Source organism: Gymnodraco acuticeps, unplaced genomic scaffold (assembly GCF_902827175.1).
Source record: "Gymnodraco acuticeps unplaced genomic scaffold, fGymAcu1.1, whole genome shotgun sequence".
Taxonomy (NCBI): domain Eukaryota; kingdom Metazoa; phylum Chordata; class Actinopteri; order Perciformes; family Bathydraconidae; genus Gymnodraco; species Gymnodraco acuticeps.
In genome coordinates this window covers 892,198-909,575 of record NW_022990441.1, presented here as the reverse complement: position 1 = coordinate 909,575, position 17,378 = coordinate 892,198, and the positions used below count along the sequence as shown (strand labels likewise).

Genomic DNA, 17,378 nt, shown 5'->3' with positions numbered 1-17,378 from the left:
CAAGGCATTTGTGTTATGCTGTGTGACTTTTTTTAATTCCATTATGACAACATCCATTTACACAAGCAACTCAAGGGGATGCATGGTAGTAAGAAAACTATTAGACATAACAACACAATTTCTACTTGTTCCTCAACATAATTATATCTATTTAACAAAAATAAAATCTATTCCTGATACTGTGGTACGGTATTACGAACAAAAAAATAACTAGTCTAAATAATACTGTCTGACACAAATATTTTTGGCACAGTGCAAAGACGTCTGACACAAAGACACACACTATTTCAGACTGATGCAGAAAAAACATTAGACTTCGAAAATATTCATCCAAACAGACACACAAACAACAAGACCTGTGCATTCACTTAATGCTGTAGCTATGAGCGTAACATACAGTATACTATATTACTCAATATGCATACTGCACACATAATTATGAAGCTCTTATTTAGGTAGATGATCTCATATTTTGGGTCATGGAAATAACATGTTCACATTAACAATATACACAACATTTCTATCCCCCATGGGTGCAAAACTTAAACAGTTGCTGCAGTGTTTAAGTAAAGCTGCCAAAATTATATATTTTACAGTTCATAAGTTGTTGGCACTTTTAGGATTTCTTTAGTAATTTCATTCAACTTAAAAATCAGATTGTCAAATCGGAGAGAGTGAGATGAGCTTCTGATCTCAGGTCTGAGAGAGTTTGATGCAATATTTGGGTTACAAATACTCCTGCAAAAGTAATCAGAAAAACAAGTGCAAGATAAAACAAGAAACTTGGAATTAAATTAAATCAACATTAAGCTACAGCAAAATGCAGTTACAACCAAAGACAAAATCTGCATTTATGTTCATTTCATGAACGCTCACATCTCAGTAACTTGGTATAACTCCAACTATCAAATCTGTACAAACAATTCACATGCACTGTAGAGAACCTCTTTAAGAGCAAAGTTCCTTTTGTTAAATGTCTCTTTTCCTTGTATACCACCAAACGTTTAACTGCAGAGGCAATTTCTTGGAAAATAAATACAAATTTCATGGGAAGGTTTCACACACTAACAGGAAGTTGAAATCCGCAGGGTTGAGTCCACATTTAGACCCTGCCCTTAAAGTAGCATCTAATGCATCTGATAACAACTCCTAAATGTTTTAACATTAGCACAACTCACATTTTCTTTTTTCACTGGATAATTTTAAGCACACATGGAGAACACTGTAGACTGATGTCCTGTTGTACTGTGGTATGAGCTGGATAATAAAGTGTTGTTGGCATCAGTTTATCTCTGGATGTAGTGACCAAGAATGTATCCTTAGTGGATAACATGTTAATGACCTTACCATTTGTAGAAGGAGCAGAGCATTTAACTGCAGTGTGATTACAGCACTGTGGTTCGCACAACATCCAGTGGTGAAAAGAGGAAAAAACAAGTCTTTTAGGGAAAGCACAGGAGAAACCTTCATTAGAAAGTCTAATTCGCTATATTAAAAGGAACATTTCCTCACCCAAGTGCTTCATGCAATTCTACCATGCAGTCATATATAAACATATGCTTTGAGCATTTTACATGGCTTTGTGTCATTTTTCAAAATCATCTTTTCGGCCTGCTCAAGTGGAAGACCACCCTCATCTTTTTCACGTAAGAGCAATATTATTATATCTATATATTTTATACTGCAGTTCACAGTTTGTAACAAAAATAGTACTTACAAAACACAATAAAGAAAGAGAGTAAACATTTCACAGATAATGAAAATGCAGACTGTGACTGCGTGTTCTGCTGACAGCACTTCTCTGCTACAATATTAATTAACTTAAGACATAATTGGGATATTAGTAATAAGTGCCCCAAAGGCCAAAATTCCTCATTGAAATACACTGTGGTGGTCAATGCCAATTCAAGGTGGCATTGTTTTATAGGTAAGAAGAGAATATGGATTTTTAATTTCAGGTCTGGTAATTTTACTTTTCTCAGTTTGTTTCGTTCTCATACAACAAGATTTCAACCTTCATTTCAAAAGTCTTATCGAAATGCCAGTGCATCTTAATATTTTCGACCCTCTGAAAATGGTATGATTCTTTGTTGCAGTGAGTAGTTGTTAAAATCAAATAAGGTCTTGCTGCAGAACATGCAAAAGGAAACCCAGCAACCAATACATGTACCACTTTACATCCTCACAGGATCCACCACAGGTGAATAGCAGGAAGGCTTTATCGTGGTCTCACACGCTGGTGCCCTTGTCTCTGAGGGTGGTGACTTTGCGCATAAACCTTCTGGTGCTCTGGCGATAGCGCGGCTGAGTGAAGTAAAACAGAATAGGGTCCAGAAAGCTGTTTATGCTGGCAAACGGCCGGGTGCTTTTATAAATGATGGAGAATAAGTTTCTAGTGTTGCAGGGCGCCGCGGGCAGGGTACGCACCACCAGGTACATGGTCTTTGTGAGGTGAAACGGCAGGAAGCTGATGCAGAACACTGTCGCCACCATGATGATCAACTTCACCGCCTTGTCCCTATTCTCCCCGGTCGCCCTGGAAACCCCTTGGTAGGACACCGGGCGGCAGAGGACCTGGGCCATGCGAAAGTAGCACACCATCACACCTATGAAGGGCAACACGAAGCCGAGGCAGGTCAGAGCCATGCCGTACGGATAGTAGGCCAGCGAGTTATTCGGCGTGCTCAGATCATAACACACCGTGCGATTCCTCTGGATCCCCGTGGCGGCGAAGTGAAACGTCGGAGCGCACAGGACGGCGACCACCAGCCAGACTCCTCCACAGATACACCACGCCAGCCTGCGGCCGCCCTGCTTTTGCCACATTGCCATTGGATGGCAGATGCCCACATAGCGCTGCACACTGATGCAGGTGAGGAAGAGGATGCTGCCATGCAAATTACTAGAAAAGGTATAAAGGGGAAAAACAGTTAGGTTAAATCTTTTTAAAGGTCACCTATTATACAAACTCCACTTTTTCATGTCTTTTATACATCAACATGTGTCCCCTCAGACATTCTGAAAGTTTCAGGAAAAAAGATTGGCTCACTTTTTGTCCTGATCCATTTATATAAAAACCTGTCTGAGAAGGAGCTGATTAGATTTTGGCCACTTTATGATGTCATAACGATTTTTTGGCTTGTGTAACCATTAGCCAATCACCAACCAAGATAACCCCCTCCTCCTAGAGCACCATTGTGTTCTTTTTAACCAAATATCTCTCAGAGGGCCGTGGGGAGTGGCTCCTTATTTTCATCTAAAGTAACAGACAGAGAATCAGCTCTTCTGAAACAGGGCTGAAACAGAGGGGATTATGGGATGCTGCAATGCATGATCTGTTTGGTATTTCGAGCCAAACACTTCAGAGACATGTATATATCTGAGACCTATTATATATATTGATGACAAACAGTATAATAGGGGACCTTTAAAGCTTCATTCTTCTTTTTAAGTTTTCTAATTTCAATTGAAAGCAAATATGAACACAAAACTGCATACAAAGATAGCCACTCTTTAATAAGTAAAGTATCTCACCTGTAGAACTGAAACCTGACCATTTTACACGCAAACTCCCCAAATGGCCAGTAGTCGTGACTGGCGTAGTTGTAGATCAACAAGGGAAGTGACATCACATACAGGAAGTCGGCTATGGCCAAGTTGACCATGTAGATGTTGTTTTTGGACAGATTGGGACGCGTCCTCCATATCTTCAGTATGACAGTAGCATTGAGAGGAAGTCCCAGCACAAAGACTAAAGAGTACACGGCGGGGAGTAAGATGCGTTTGAAGTCCTCCTTGTAGGTGCAGCGGAGGATGCTGGCTCTGCTGATGTTGCTCAGGCTGGGGAGGAAGTCGCCCGCTGCGTACGGCTCTGTCGGCCATTCGCTGGAGGAGAACCCATCCGTAGGGAAGGTTTGGGAGATCAGAAGTTCTGTCGGGAAGGAGTAGACAGGATGTGGCATCTTCACATCCTGCAGGAGAGACATGAGGAGTGGGTTAGTTGTTTTAGTTAGTAGTAGCATATTTGCTAAATTAGTTAGAGCACTCTACGGCAGTTTTTTTTAGACTGATTTCACTTGAAAGATACATTTGAGTTTTATTTGTTTATTTACAATAACAATGCAGATCAACATTGTTACTGTGAGCGATGAAATGCATCACCTGGCAGACATCCCCCACCCCATCTATCCTCATTCCTTTGAAACCCTGACAATAAACCTCTTCTGACTTATTTATTTAAATCTCTTCTTATACATTCGAAACATTTATGGGTCTTCAATTAATGATCAGAACACATCTGAAGCAAGATGGTATTTAAGGTAACCTTTAAACTAAGATTAAAAAACTAAATAGAACCCATAAAGGTTGACACTGTATATATGTATATATGTATTCTACAGGCCGTGTTTACATTGAAAAGTAATATATATATATTGGTATTAGTAACAAGAGAAACTCTCCACCAGAGGGCACAATAGATCAATATGTGTTTGATTTATGTCATCAACATCTTCTTGGATCAACTCTGGTCTTATAAACATTATTGTACTTAAATGATAAAGAAGCAATCAAATCATTAAGTAATCTAAATTAGTATAAAAGGTCATTTATGTTTTCAAAGTAAAATCTTAATATTGAAAACTAATACAGCAGTTATCCTGTAATTTATTTGCACATAAATAAGTAAAACAATGTAATGTGAGGCTGCTCCTTACTGTTTTTGAGTACTCAATTACTTTCCACTATTTCAAGTTGTAACAAGGTGGTCACTATAGTAGAACCACTTGCTAAATCAATAGAAAAACCACACCAAAAAAAGAAAAATGTCCCAGCCAGCCAGCTCATTTTATTATGGTAATGTAACCCTTCTATCATTTTATAACAAGTGGAAGCTGGACAGCTAGATGTTTTGAAATGAAAACCACTGCAGACTGTCTGCTCTCCCACTCACAACACACACTGTCTGAACACGCTGCCGGATTTAATAAACAATGTGAATTACTGCCCCCAACCAACATTAATCACATCAGTTTACTTCTTGACAGCATGTGGGCGAATCAGTGATTGGCTTAAACCACTTCCTATTCTATAGACTTGTTAGACTGCGACTCACAGTACGTCACATCAAAGCGTAAGTAGACGTAAATGTGCTGTCATAAATGTCTTTGTCTTTTCCCCCAAAAAACGTCAGTCTGTAAATCTGTGTTTTTAGTGAACTCTCTGTGTGGGCGCATGAACAGTCAGTGACGCATTATTTTATAATCCCAGGTAGAGTGATTGAAGGAGAGGAGGAGTGAGAGGGAGCAGAACATTAAACATTTCGAGCAGGCAAAGAGGTTTGGAAAGTGCTGATGACTCATTTCTGAATTCAGAGTTTTTTGATTTGTTTGCTCAGCCTGTCTAAAGAAAGGCCTTGATGAAAAATGGTCTTGCTATCTTAAAGACCAGCAACGTTATTAAAGTCAATACAATCTTTAAGCTTTCTGAAAACAAAGCACTTTAGATTAACTCCATCAATCAAACTCGGTCAAAAATGCATTTGAGTAATTATGCCTGAACCTCCAGGGATGAGGAGAGGTGAATACTTCTTTGTCTGACTTTGATATTGAAACGGCAATCCATACTCTAGCTTTTCCTCCTGTCTGTGAGGTTGTGTCACTATGTGGTTCTCAGTATTATTTACTGTGCCAAAGAAAAGGTCACTGGCAGGTCTGCTCCGCTTAATAATACCTGTGAGTTACCGACAATACAAGAAAGACAACATGCAATGTGGATCCTACAAGCCCTAGCAAGCAGAAGATTGATCAACAGATCAAAGCAAGGAATAAGTGCTGGGATCTGCCAAATGAAATACAACTCTAATCATCAGGACATCTATCATAGATCACTGAAGGAAGATATTAACTAGGGAGAAGTACTAAGCAGAAATGTAAAACGTCTTTACCTTATCTACGGTGGCCGACCCACGCAAACGCGCTACAGCGGCCCAAAACACTTCCATTAGGAGAAACGTGATGCAGTTTAAAAAATGATGCAAATAAAAAAAAATGAAATGTGCCAAAACACATACAACAACGTGACAACACATGCACTGCGTTTAGAAAACATTCACTAACTTGCGGAAGAAATCCAGGGAGTTTACTAAAAGCGCTGCATACACAAAACGCTGCACGAAGTTCAAAGCTATGGCAACAGGGACACTAAAAGGGACGCACACAGCTGGGAACGGAGCGCTTGTTGACTATCAGGGCTTATAAAGTTGGCAAACTGTCACTCTCACAGTAAATCTGCTTTATAATTGTAAGTGTTTTTGTCAGTATACTTGAAATGACTAAGTTAGCTGGGTAGTTTACAGTACATCTGCAGTAATAAGGAATCGAGGGGTCACATTGTTAAATTAATCCAATACAACTTTTCCAGTGACAGTTGGTCAACTTTATAATCCCCAAATGTCCACCGTACTTATCAGTTTAATATGTTTTATAAAAGCAACACAATGCGGTGCAATGTAATTCAAAATTTAGCTTAGAATACTATCTATGCCAAAATGATTTAAATGGATGCAGTTAATAAGCCTAACAGATGATCCCTTATGGGGTTAAAAGAAAATGTTCACTCAAACAAATCAGATACACCCCAGAATTCTCCTTTGACACTTAATAACAGCAATGTATTGTTTGTGTGCAGCTTTTATGACTGAGTATGTGTTTGATGTGGTCATGTATTCAATTTCAACCACTCTCCAGAGCAAACAGTAACCCCAGGTGTGCCTCAGGTGTTATCTGCACTGTGTGTGTGTGTGTGTGTGTGTGTGTGTGTGTGTGTGTGTGTGTGTGTGTGTGTGTGTGTGTGTGTGTGTGTGTGTGTGTGTGTGTGTGTGTGTGTGTGTGTGTGTGTGTGTGTGTGTGTGTGTGTGTGTGTGTGTGTGTGTGTGTGTGTGTGTGTGTGTGTGTGTGTGTGTGTGTGTGTGTGTGCTTACAGCTTCCCTCCAGGCCATATCCATTTCCTAATCGGCATTTACATCAATTTAATAGCGGCATCATAGATAAACACATTAAAAGGACAGACAAACCCTCAGGGAAAAGATTCATTTGGAAATCCCAACTACTCATTTCATAAAGTTAATTTAGTGGGTTTTTTTACATAGTGATGTGCTATTCTAAAAATAAATCAAAGATTGACAAATAATAAATGACACAAAGGTTTTTGGTGAACAGGTTGTTGCTTTTAGAGATTCCCATGAAATAAAAATGAAAGTTATGTGTGTAATGAAGTCATTTTGAGCCACATGTTGACTGCATCACGACACTAACAGTAATTAAGACATTGCTCACCCACCCTTTCGCAGGAATTTATTTGACTGTCATTATGGGTGTGAGGCAGTCATCTGAGTTTTCTCTACGACTCAGTTTTCACTGCTCATAAAGTCGTAGTATTCTTGGCAGGTATTTTTCCTGAGAACTTGTCCGTAACTCTTCTCCTTATACTGTGGGGGAAATACCTGTTTTCTGCTTCTGTAACAAGAATTCTGAAAGCTGTTACAGTTAAACTACCTTGAGATGAAAATCCCATCTGATGTTGAGCTTTTAATGATACCATATTTATCATTAAACATACATTCGATGTATATATCAATATAAATAATGAGGAGTTCTGTAAGTGGAGCTCTACTACTAAGCATGTATGTGTATCTGAGGTAGAAGCTGTAAATGCTCTCATGAATGTAAATTAAACAATGAGCAGATTAAAGTTTACCAACACTGCCTGGCTGGCAACAGCTATCATTTGATATCATGGGCTCTTGAAACATGTAGAGTCCAAAATCTCATTGGAGAATGCGGGCATCGATCCCGCTACTTCTCGCATGCTAAGCGAGCGCTCTACCATTTGAGCTAATTCCCCTGTGTGAAGCAAGCTTTAAAAACAGAGTACAAATCACATATCAGTTAGCGGTACACACCCACCCCCCCCCTGGGCGTTACGTGAAACCCGCAAAAGCTGCACCGCATTTCGAGTCGATTGTGATTTATAAAGGGAAACCGGCGTAGGAAGTGCTGTACGCACTTTCCTCGCCGGTACGCAATGTTTGGTGAATCGGAAAATGTCGGAACATTTCTGCACCTATTTTTTCGATTTCTACTACGTAAGCAACCTTCCCACGTGAATCCTACGCACGTTATAAATGAGGCCCCAGGACTTTTGAACCTTGGTTAAGGTAACATGAGTCAACTGAAAGTGTGTCAAGCTCTGATTAATCCAAGCTCAGTTCCCAGCAGGAAACAACACGCTGACACAGTTAGGAACTAAGAGTAGGGCCAAAGAACATTTGTATATACTTGTGTGTCGCAAGATTATGTTTTGCAGAGGTGGGAAGTAACTAAGTAAGTACATTTACTCAAGTACTGTACTTAAGTACAATTTTGAGATACTTGTACTTTACTTGAGTATTTCCATTTTATGCTACTTTGTACTTCTACTCCACTACAATTCAGAAGTAAATTGTACTTTTACTCCACTACATTTATTGAATATGTTTAGTTACTTTCTGATTAATGATGTGAAATATAATCAACACTTAAATAAGATCTCAGTTACACCTGGAGTAAATTCACAAGCTACCCTGCAACAGCATACCAAGTCATTCAAACTAGCTGCACCTTTACCAGCGTTGATAACACTCTAATGATCAATCATTATAATCAAAACATATAACATATATTATCCTGAAATGGACCAATCTGCAGAATGAGTACTTTTACATTTAGTACTTAAAGTATACTTGATCCTATTACTTTTGTAATGTAAATTTAGTAACATTTTGATTGCAGGACTTTTACTTGTATTCCTACACTCTGGTACTTCTACTTTTACTCAAGCACAAGATCTGAGTACTTCTCCCACCTCTGATGTTTTGTGATAGTGTAAACATTTTAAATGTATAGCTTACATGCAATGATTTGTAGCAGACAATGGTAATGAAGATTGCACAACAACCGTGCTACATATGATGTTGGATAAAACAGCGATAAATGCAAATGTGGAGTCCATTGTTCTGATTGAAATGAAAATAATCATTAGTTGCATCTCTAGTGAACGGCTCAAAATCAAAAGATAATAAAGGAACAGATGTAAATCTGCTAGTGGCTAGGGAGGCTGTGGCGCAGGGGACTAGTGTGTTGGTGTTCGGATCAGGGGCCTCATGTATAACGCCGTGCGTAGGATTCACGTGGGAAGGTTGCTTATGTAGTAGAAATCCGAAAAATAGGTCCATACATTTTCCGCCACTTCCCGATTCACCAAACATTGCGTACCGGCAAGGAAAGTGCGTATGGCACTTCCTACGCCGGTTTCCCTTTATAAATCACAACCGACTCAAAATGCGGTGCAGCTTTTGCGGGCTTCACGTAACGCCCATATTTGCCTATAAATAGTCAAAGAAACGCCCATTCATTCATTCATCTGACTGACTATATGAAGAAGATCGCAGGAAATGACGACAGAACAGTTAAAAAAGACATCTCACGCCGTGTCAGATGTGGGTTATTTTGGGGAGGTGGAGATAAATCATATTGTTTGGTGGATGCAGTTTGAACCAGAGTAGCAGCATGGAGGTCGGATCGTCACCAAAATAAATAAATAAATGGCCCGAAAAAGGTTAATGACAAAAACAATACACATAGCCTTCCTCAGGCAGTGTGTTTGTACCGGGGACAGGAGACACCCCCTTGATGAGAGACTGTAAGAAGTGATCGGGGAATCCCTCCGGAGTGGAGTCATGACGACTGGATCTGAATTATGTTTTTGTATTTGGTGGTTTGTGTTCCAGCTGTCGACCAGCTGTGCGCAGCGTCTCCACTGCAGCCTGTGCGTCTCAACCCCCCCGCAGCAACCCTATATCCACCAGTTAAAGGAAATACAACTAATGTGTTGTGTTATATCAGCTGTACAATTTACCACATATGGTGTTCTTAGCTTCCATACCTCCTGTGTTTTACGAGCGACTTATCAAGTCTTGGCAAACGGCATAAAACACGATTAAACGTCATAGTATATCAAACCATGCTCGTATCTACAACCTATAGAAATGCAACACGGCGTCAGTTTAAAGTAATGCTGTCCTCCTGCTTACCGCATCATTTATGAGAAAACATTTCATAACATTAACACAACATATTCGAGATGGTTTTCAATAACATATCCGTAGGCTATTTATTTATTTCTCCAAGTTATGTTTTTGTGTGCACTGAGGAGTCTCAAACAGGCGTTTGTTTAATCATTTTAAGATTGGCTTTAATCAATGTTTGAAAATGAATTCTTCATGATAAATGAGAGGTAACATTTTATTTATGGTATTATTTCCACATATTTCTCTCCATTCTTCCTTCTGCCAACGGTGTCGCAGTTTCTCGTCTCTCCCGTTGTTGTGCTTAGTGCGTAGCCTATGCATGGGTTAGAGTTTGCGTGGAGGACCGCACATTTCCCCATCAAGTTAGTATTTTATAAATCGCAAACATTGCGTAGAAACTGGCGTACGCCATTTTTTGAGCGTATATCGCTTTATAAATGAGGCCCCAGGGGAGCACAGGTTCAAACCCCACTGCAGTCAGCATGTCGTTGTGTCCCTGGGCAAGACACTTCACCCCAAATTGCTCCTGTGGGGATTGCCCACAGTATTGAGTATGTAAGTCACCTTGGATAAAAGCGTCTAACAAGTGACATGTAATGTAATGCTGGTGTACAGTTATTGCTCACAGTTGAGATTTAAAACCAATTATTAATTAAATTATTTGAGTACTTAAAGTAATCATTATACATGAAGTCAATTTGACATTATTTTGTTATAATTCATGCTTGCTTTTAGTGTAATGAATTTAAAAACTGAGATCAGAAAGACATGGAGGAAAGCTGTGACACACACACACACACACACACACACACACACACACACACACACACACACACACACACACACACACACACACACACACACACACACACACACACACACACACACACACACACACACACACACACACACACACACACACACACACACACACACACAACACACACACACACAACACACACACACACACACACACACACACACACACACACACACACACACACCACACACACACACACACACACACACACACACACACACACACACACACACACACACACACACACACACACACACACACACACACACACACACACACACACACACACACACACACACACACACACACATATATATGCCATACTGACAAATCCAGAGCTATGGTGTACATGCATGCACACGTCAGCACATAAACTTCCTCTTTACCAAGACAAACAACAAACCTTATTTCATTTTCCTGAAAGACAGACGCAGCTGTAATGGACAAACACACAAAATTGCATGCTGAAGATATCACAACCCTTTGTCTTCATTTGTAGGGGGAAAATCACTTGACTAATTATCTAAACTAATATGCTGCAGGCTAATACAACATCTATCCCCAGGCGCTGTGGCCAATGCACAGGAGACATTTAGACCAATCAACTGCACCAGAAATACACACATAGATGATGGGAAAGGCTGGTGTTCAACAGACACACACACACGCAAACACACACGAGTACTATAAAACAACTGGTTGTTGCGTGAGACCCAAATGAAATAAGTCAAGGGTTGTAATAAACAAGAGAGAGCACAGACTATCTGTAACATACCAAGCAGCACAAACATTTGGATTTTCCTGAGAAATGATGTGTTTCTCCTGACGGTTTGATTTCCACAGAAGAAGTGCAGAAGTTTTAAGTACAAATATGGACTTTGTAACATGACTAGATGGCAGGCTGTGCACATTAATCGAGTAGTAAATCCCTATCTGGCAGAAACAAACCAAAACACAGTTAATTGTAAAAGGACAGAAGGACAGAAGGACAGGAGTGCCTTCCATAGCGACACATATCATACACAAGGCTTCAGATGATGATACAGAGCACTCTGCTGGAAATAATTTGTCGTGACTTGTAGACAAACGTGTTGATGCTCGTCGCTTTAAGAATTTGGAATTATGATTTCATCAGACGTGTATGGACTGACAGACGGCAGTTGAGGCTGGTTAGTGAGACACAGAGGGGAAGTGAATGCAGCTCTGATGAAACAAGTCAGAGGCAGGACAGTAGGGCATAGAGCACTGCAGCCATTAGCTTCCTTATAGCGTATATATATCTGACTAAATGGTCCTTTTGTGTCACTTCTTTCCGCCTGACTGTGTTCAGGTTAGCTGGTTTCTGGTTATGGTGATGGGGAGTCATTTTGTTGTGCTAATATCCGTCCTGCTGAATTAATATGCAATCGGCACAGAGGTAATTCTGGTAGCCTGATTCCAGACTTCTGATCGCCCCCACGGGTCAGAATTGTTCAGGAGTTTATATTGGTCTGGATATAATTTTAATAATAGAGATTGTATATAGATAACTACAGCTGCATGAGAAATACCGAAATCTCAATTGGATCCAAAGCTTCGTAAAAACAGCCCCTTTGTTGTCGCCCATTATTAATGAATGAAAAAAGAAAACAAAATAACATTTTAGCCGGATAATCAGGGTTATATTTGATGTCTCTAATAGACAGTAAACAGTAGATCAGAAATGAGGAAGTAGTGAACTCGAACAGAGGACATGCCAAGCATCCTAAACCCACAGGACACAGGGAGCTTCTAAGACTAGATTTTCAGCAACCTCTACATTTGCATCACCTCACTTTGTCTCCTACTTATCATTAAACATCAATTCCATATATATTGATATAAATAATGAGGAGTTCTGTAAGTGGAGCTCTACTACTAAGCATGAAGCTGTAAATGCTCTCATGAATGTAAATGAAATAATGAGCAGATGAAAGTTTACCAACTCTGCCTGGCAACAGCACTCATTTGATATCATGGGCAAAGTCAAGACACTCTGAATTTACAATGCATCTTATAATCTGTAGAAATCCTTTTACTCTTGAAACATGTAGAGTCCAAAATCTCATTGGAGAATGCGGGCATCGATCCCGCTACTTCTCGCATGCTAAGCGAGCGCTCTACCATTTGAGCTAATTCCCCTGTGTGAAGCAAGCTTTAAAAACAGACTGCAGATCACATATCAGTTAGCGGTACACACCCACAGGGAGTAATGCTACCGTCACTGACACTCCCCCCTCACTCTGCACTGTGGACACTGACCCTACTCTTAATACCTTAAACAAATCTCTAAATATTACATTCTGTGTGCCATCAATGAGCACAACAACAGATGTATATGAATTGATGAACAAATGAAGAAGTGTTCAAAGTCCTGCATAAAAAAGCTTGACCTTTCCTCTAGTCATTCGGTGGCTCTTGAATAGGACTTGCTATTGGTTCCTTTGAATGGTGATAGAAAAACATGTTTTTTTCAAATACAACCTACTGAAAGTAGCCTTAACAGCTTGATACACACCTGTAGTCAGGCATAAACCCTTCCTAAACCCTAACAGAGTGGCAAACAGTAGTTACCCTGTGCCCTGTTGTCATGGGTCTGTGGCGCAGATGGGAATGCAGCTCTGCTTAGAGCACAGTCACTAAAGCATTAAGACAGGAGAAAAAGAAAAAAGACATGTCTTCACTGACTGATAATGCATCTCTACATCTCTGGGAATTACACAGTATCCTTTTCAAATGTAGCTCTTGTCCTTATGGATCACAATTAAGACGGACTATAAGAGTAATCCTCTGAATCCTACTCAGACCAGAGAAGTCAGATTTATGTTGGTCCATTTTCATTAAATTACACATTTTAAGGAGACATTTGGCTGGCATGCTTTGGATGGCTGGCTGGCTGAGAGCTTGTGACTATTTACTCTGGAAGATAATACTGTGCACTTAACTTTGTCCTGTAAACAAGTTTGGATCCCTCTTCCCCTCTATCACCTCTCTGTCCAGCCTGATGTCTTTGACCAGTGTTTCATTATTCTGTTCCCAAAAGGACAAACCAAACACAGACAGAAAACTGACCGGTGCCAGCAGAAAGCAATCTTTTCTAAAATCACAGTGAGCATGCCAAAGTCTCCAGTGAGTGTGCCAAGTCAACCCATCCGAATGATTCCCGGTTATTACTTCAGTGACATGTGACAGGTTTTTACTGGAGTTAGGTTTAATTATATATCCTGCTACAAACATAGAGAGAAGCTTGTGTCAGAAACTTGTCATATGATCTTGTTGCAAATATATCACATCGCTCTTTTTCCACTGGTGTCTTCAGAAGCACAGATGGTGTATGTTATAATTTAAGGAAAGCAAATATATATGCATGTAGAACTGAAACAAATAATCATATGTAATATCCATGTGAAAGAAAATGACTGGAAACAAATCACTTTTCAAGCATTGAAGGGAAAATAGAGCAATTTCGACTTCCTGTGTTGCTGTGATAGTTAGCTGCATGTTTACATGTTTTTAGATGGCTGGTTTAACAAATCACAGCATTTGAGACATTACCTTCGCCTTTGGAAACTGTGCTGACTATTTTTCACCCATTTCCGACACAATTTACTAAAGTGATCGAGAAAATCTCATCTGAAAGAGCGAATGGGAGCATTTTGCTGTGAGTTATATATTTGTCACCTCCCCAGCCTGCTTTATAGTGTCCCATATGGATGTCCTTTCTCTGTATGTTCTCAGTAAAGTATAAACTTAATCCAGTTGCATTAATAATTTGTTGTCAGCCAACTGTCGTGAAACACTTTCCTGGATAGTCTCAAAAAGTTGATACAGATCTCAAGACGGAAGTTTGCTCTGCAGACACACTGCTTGCTCTGATAACAATCATACATAGTTGCTGTATTCAATAAATACATCTATTTATTCCGTTACAGAGACCATGACTAGGAACAAGGCAAATGCATAACTTGAGGCCTGTTTTTTTTCTAGTACCAATTATATGATATAAAGCATGTATGATACTCAAATTCAACGTAATACAAAAAGTCTGACAAATATAAAGTTAAGAACTATTAATATGAACTTCTGCAAACAATATACTACTTAAATGTTTTATATGATGTCCAGAAGTAAAGTGTTTTCTCAAGCTGAAAAATTCCACACCAAATCCATGGGAACATTAAAAGTTTCCCAGGATTTTTACTGCCTCATTTTTGCGGTTTAAGACATGGGGCTCAATTTGTATTGCGATGGTTTTGCACACTATGTCTTCTGCACAGTTCACATAGATGCTGTCACAAGTATTCACACCTAGTCTGAGCACAGGAAACACCTTGCTACCCTGAGGCTCCCCGCTGTGCAGCTTGCCTTGGGTAAGTGCCTTGCCTGAAGGCACTGTGGTTCTGCTTCTATGATTTCCAAGAACAGGAGAAAAACACAAGGATGCAACGACCCTGAAGTCAGCACCTGCTGGTAAACTCTTATCAAGGCTCAAAACCATTACAGATATATTCGCCAGAGTTATTTTAGAAGCAGAATCTGATTCAGTCCTTCAGTGTCTATTTCAATAACATCCGGTGGATGTAGCAGGCCTACGACTTTGATACACTAAGGAATGATTTTGATTGAATATCAAAACTATAAAATGTACTGAGAATACAACTTGCGCTCAAATACCATAAAAAGCGGGTATGATATGATTGGCATTTAGCAAAACAGACACACTGTGGCCCAATCAGCAGTAGAAGAAGTACTCAAATATTGTACTTAAGTCAAATTAGAAATACCAAAGTGTAGGAATACTCTGCTACAAGTAACAGTCCTTTAAAAGTAGTCGTTATGCAGATTGTCACATTTCAGAATAATATGTTTTTGTTATAATTATTAATGTTTGGATGTGTTTATCAAGCTGGTAAAGGTGGAACTAATGTCAACTAATTGTGAATTGAATCCAGGTGTTTCTAACGTTTTTTTTAAGTGTTGATCCTATTGTTTATCATTCATCTATGTATGCAAAGTAACTAAAGGAGTTTTTTACTTCTGAATTGTAATGGAATAGAAGTACAAAGTAACATGACATTTAAATGCTTTAAAAGTACAGAGGTGGGAGAAATACTCAGATGTTGTACTTGAGTAAAAGTACAACATCTGTAACACAGTGTAGGAATACTCTGTTACAAATAAAAATAAAAGTCCTGCAATACACATTTCAGAAAAGTAAAAGTACTCATTCTGCAGATTGGTCAATTTCAGAATAATATATGTTATATGTTTTTATTATAATTATTGATCATTAAAGTGTTATCAAAGCTGGTGAAGGTGCAGCTAGTTTGAATTACTTTGTAAACTGCACGGTAGCTTGTGAATTTAATCCAGGTGTAACTGAGATCTTATTTAAGTGTTGATTGTATTTCACATCATTAATCAGAAACTGTAAAGTAACATATGTATTGGAGTAAAACATGGAGTGGAGTAAAAGCACACAATTTACTTCTGAATTGTAGTGGAGTAGAAGTACAAAGTAGCATAACATTACTCAAGTAAAGTACAAGTATCTCAAAATTGTACTTAAGTACATTACTTGAATACATGTACTTAGTTACTTCCCACCTCTGCTAAAGTAAAGCACAAGTACCCTACCTCAACATTGTTCTTAAGTACAGTTCTTAGTTACTTAACACCACCGGTCCTAATGAGAATACAATGTTATCATGTGTTTGACTCACATGCTCAAGCTAGTTATGTACCATTCCTTTAGTTGGAAAAACGCAATTAACTGTAACATAATACAACTTACTTACCCTGAATGACGGCAGTAAAAACGAATTGGCAGCATCAACAAGTTTGCGACATGGTACGAGACTCGTCCTGCTGCTCTCCTCTGTAAAAACAGACCGGTTCAGCGTGGAGGGAAAACGCTGTGAAAAACAAGTGTGTATAAATCACTATGAACACACGCGAGGCTGATAAGGGAAAACTTAAGAAAAAGAAAAGTAGTGTGTTTAAAGCACGGAGTTTCTCTGTCTCCGGCCCTACCTGTTGTGAAGTGTCTCTGTTGCTGCACTCTCTCCTTCACACACTACTGCTCCGGTACCGCACAACAGCGCGCTAGAACATGACTACGCACGCGCAAATAGTATTGCACCACTTGCCCAGATGGCTCTGCACTTGCCCAAGCAAAGGGAAATGATAGGAAGTGTGTGTGAGCCTTTATGCTGTTAAAAATTGAATGAAGACTAGGAACTGGATTTTGGACAACCAGTCTGGCCAATATTTTTATGTTAGTTGAAATGAATTGTGAATTGTAAAATTATATTTATATTGATAAATATACTAGTATTTATATTTTCTGTATTCTTCTGTTTTAATTGTTAGTGTGATAGGCACTAGCAAATTGTTTAATGATTGTTATGTGTG

The 17,378-nt window shown here is 39.3% G+C and overlaps 1 protein-coding gene and 2 non-coding genes across 4 annotated transcripts; all 3 read right to left on the bottom strand.

The window, feature by feature from the left end:
- Nucleotides 1-7: 7 nt before the first annotated feature.
- LOC117552278 (P2Y purinoceptor 3) lies at nt 8-17,124 on the bottom strand. 2 transcript variants are annotated; one of them, XM_034225630.1, is made up of 4 exons: nt 16,998-17,124; nt 16,763-16,879; nt 3,535-3,971; nt 8-2,902 (listed from the first exon to the last, which is right to left on the bottom strand). In XM_034225630.1, exons 3-4 carry the CDS (start codon nt 3,960-3,962, stop codon nt 2,230-2,232), a joined length of 1,101 nt encoding a protein of 366 aa, XP_034081521.1. In that variant the 5' UTR covers nt 3,963-3,971; nt 16,763-16,879; nt 16,998-17,124; the 3' UTR covers nt 8-2,229. The 2 variants fall into 2 exon arrangements, with proteins under 2 accessions (XP_034081521.1, XP_034081522.1); XM_034225631.1 differs by having other exon boundaries at nt 16,759-17,025.
- trnaa-agc lies at nt 7,830-7,902 on the bottom strand. The gene has a single exon. It is a non-coding gene; the product is annotated as a tRNA-Ala (tRNA).
- On the bottom strand, nt 13,034-13,106 carry trnaa-agc. The gene has a single exon. It is a non-coding gene; the product is annotated as a tRNA-Ala (tRNA).
- Nucleotides 17,125-17,378: the final 254 nt, after the last annotated feature.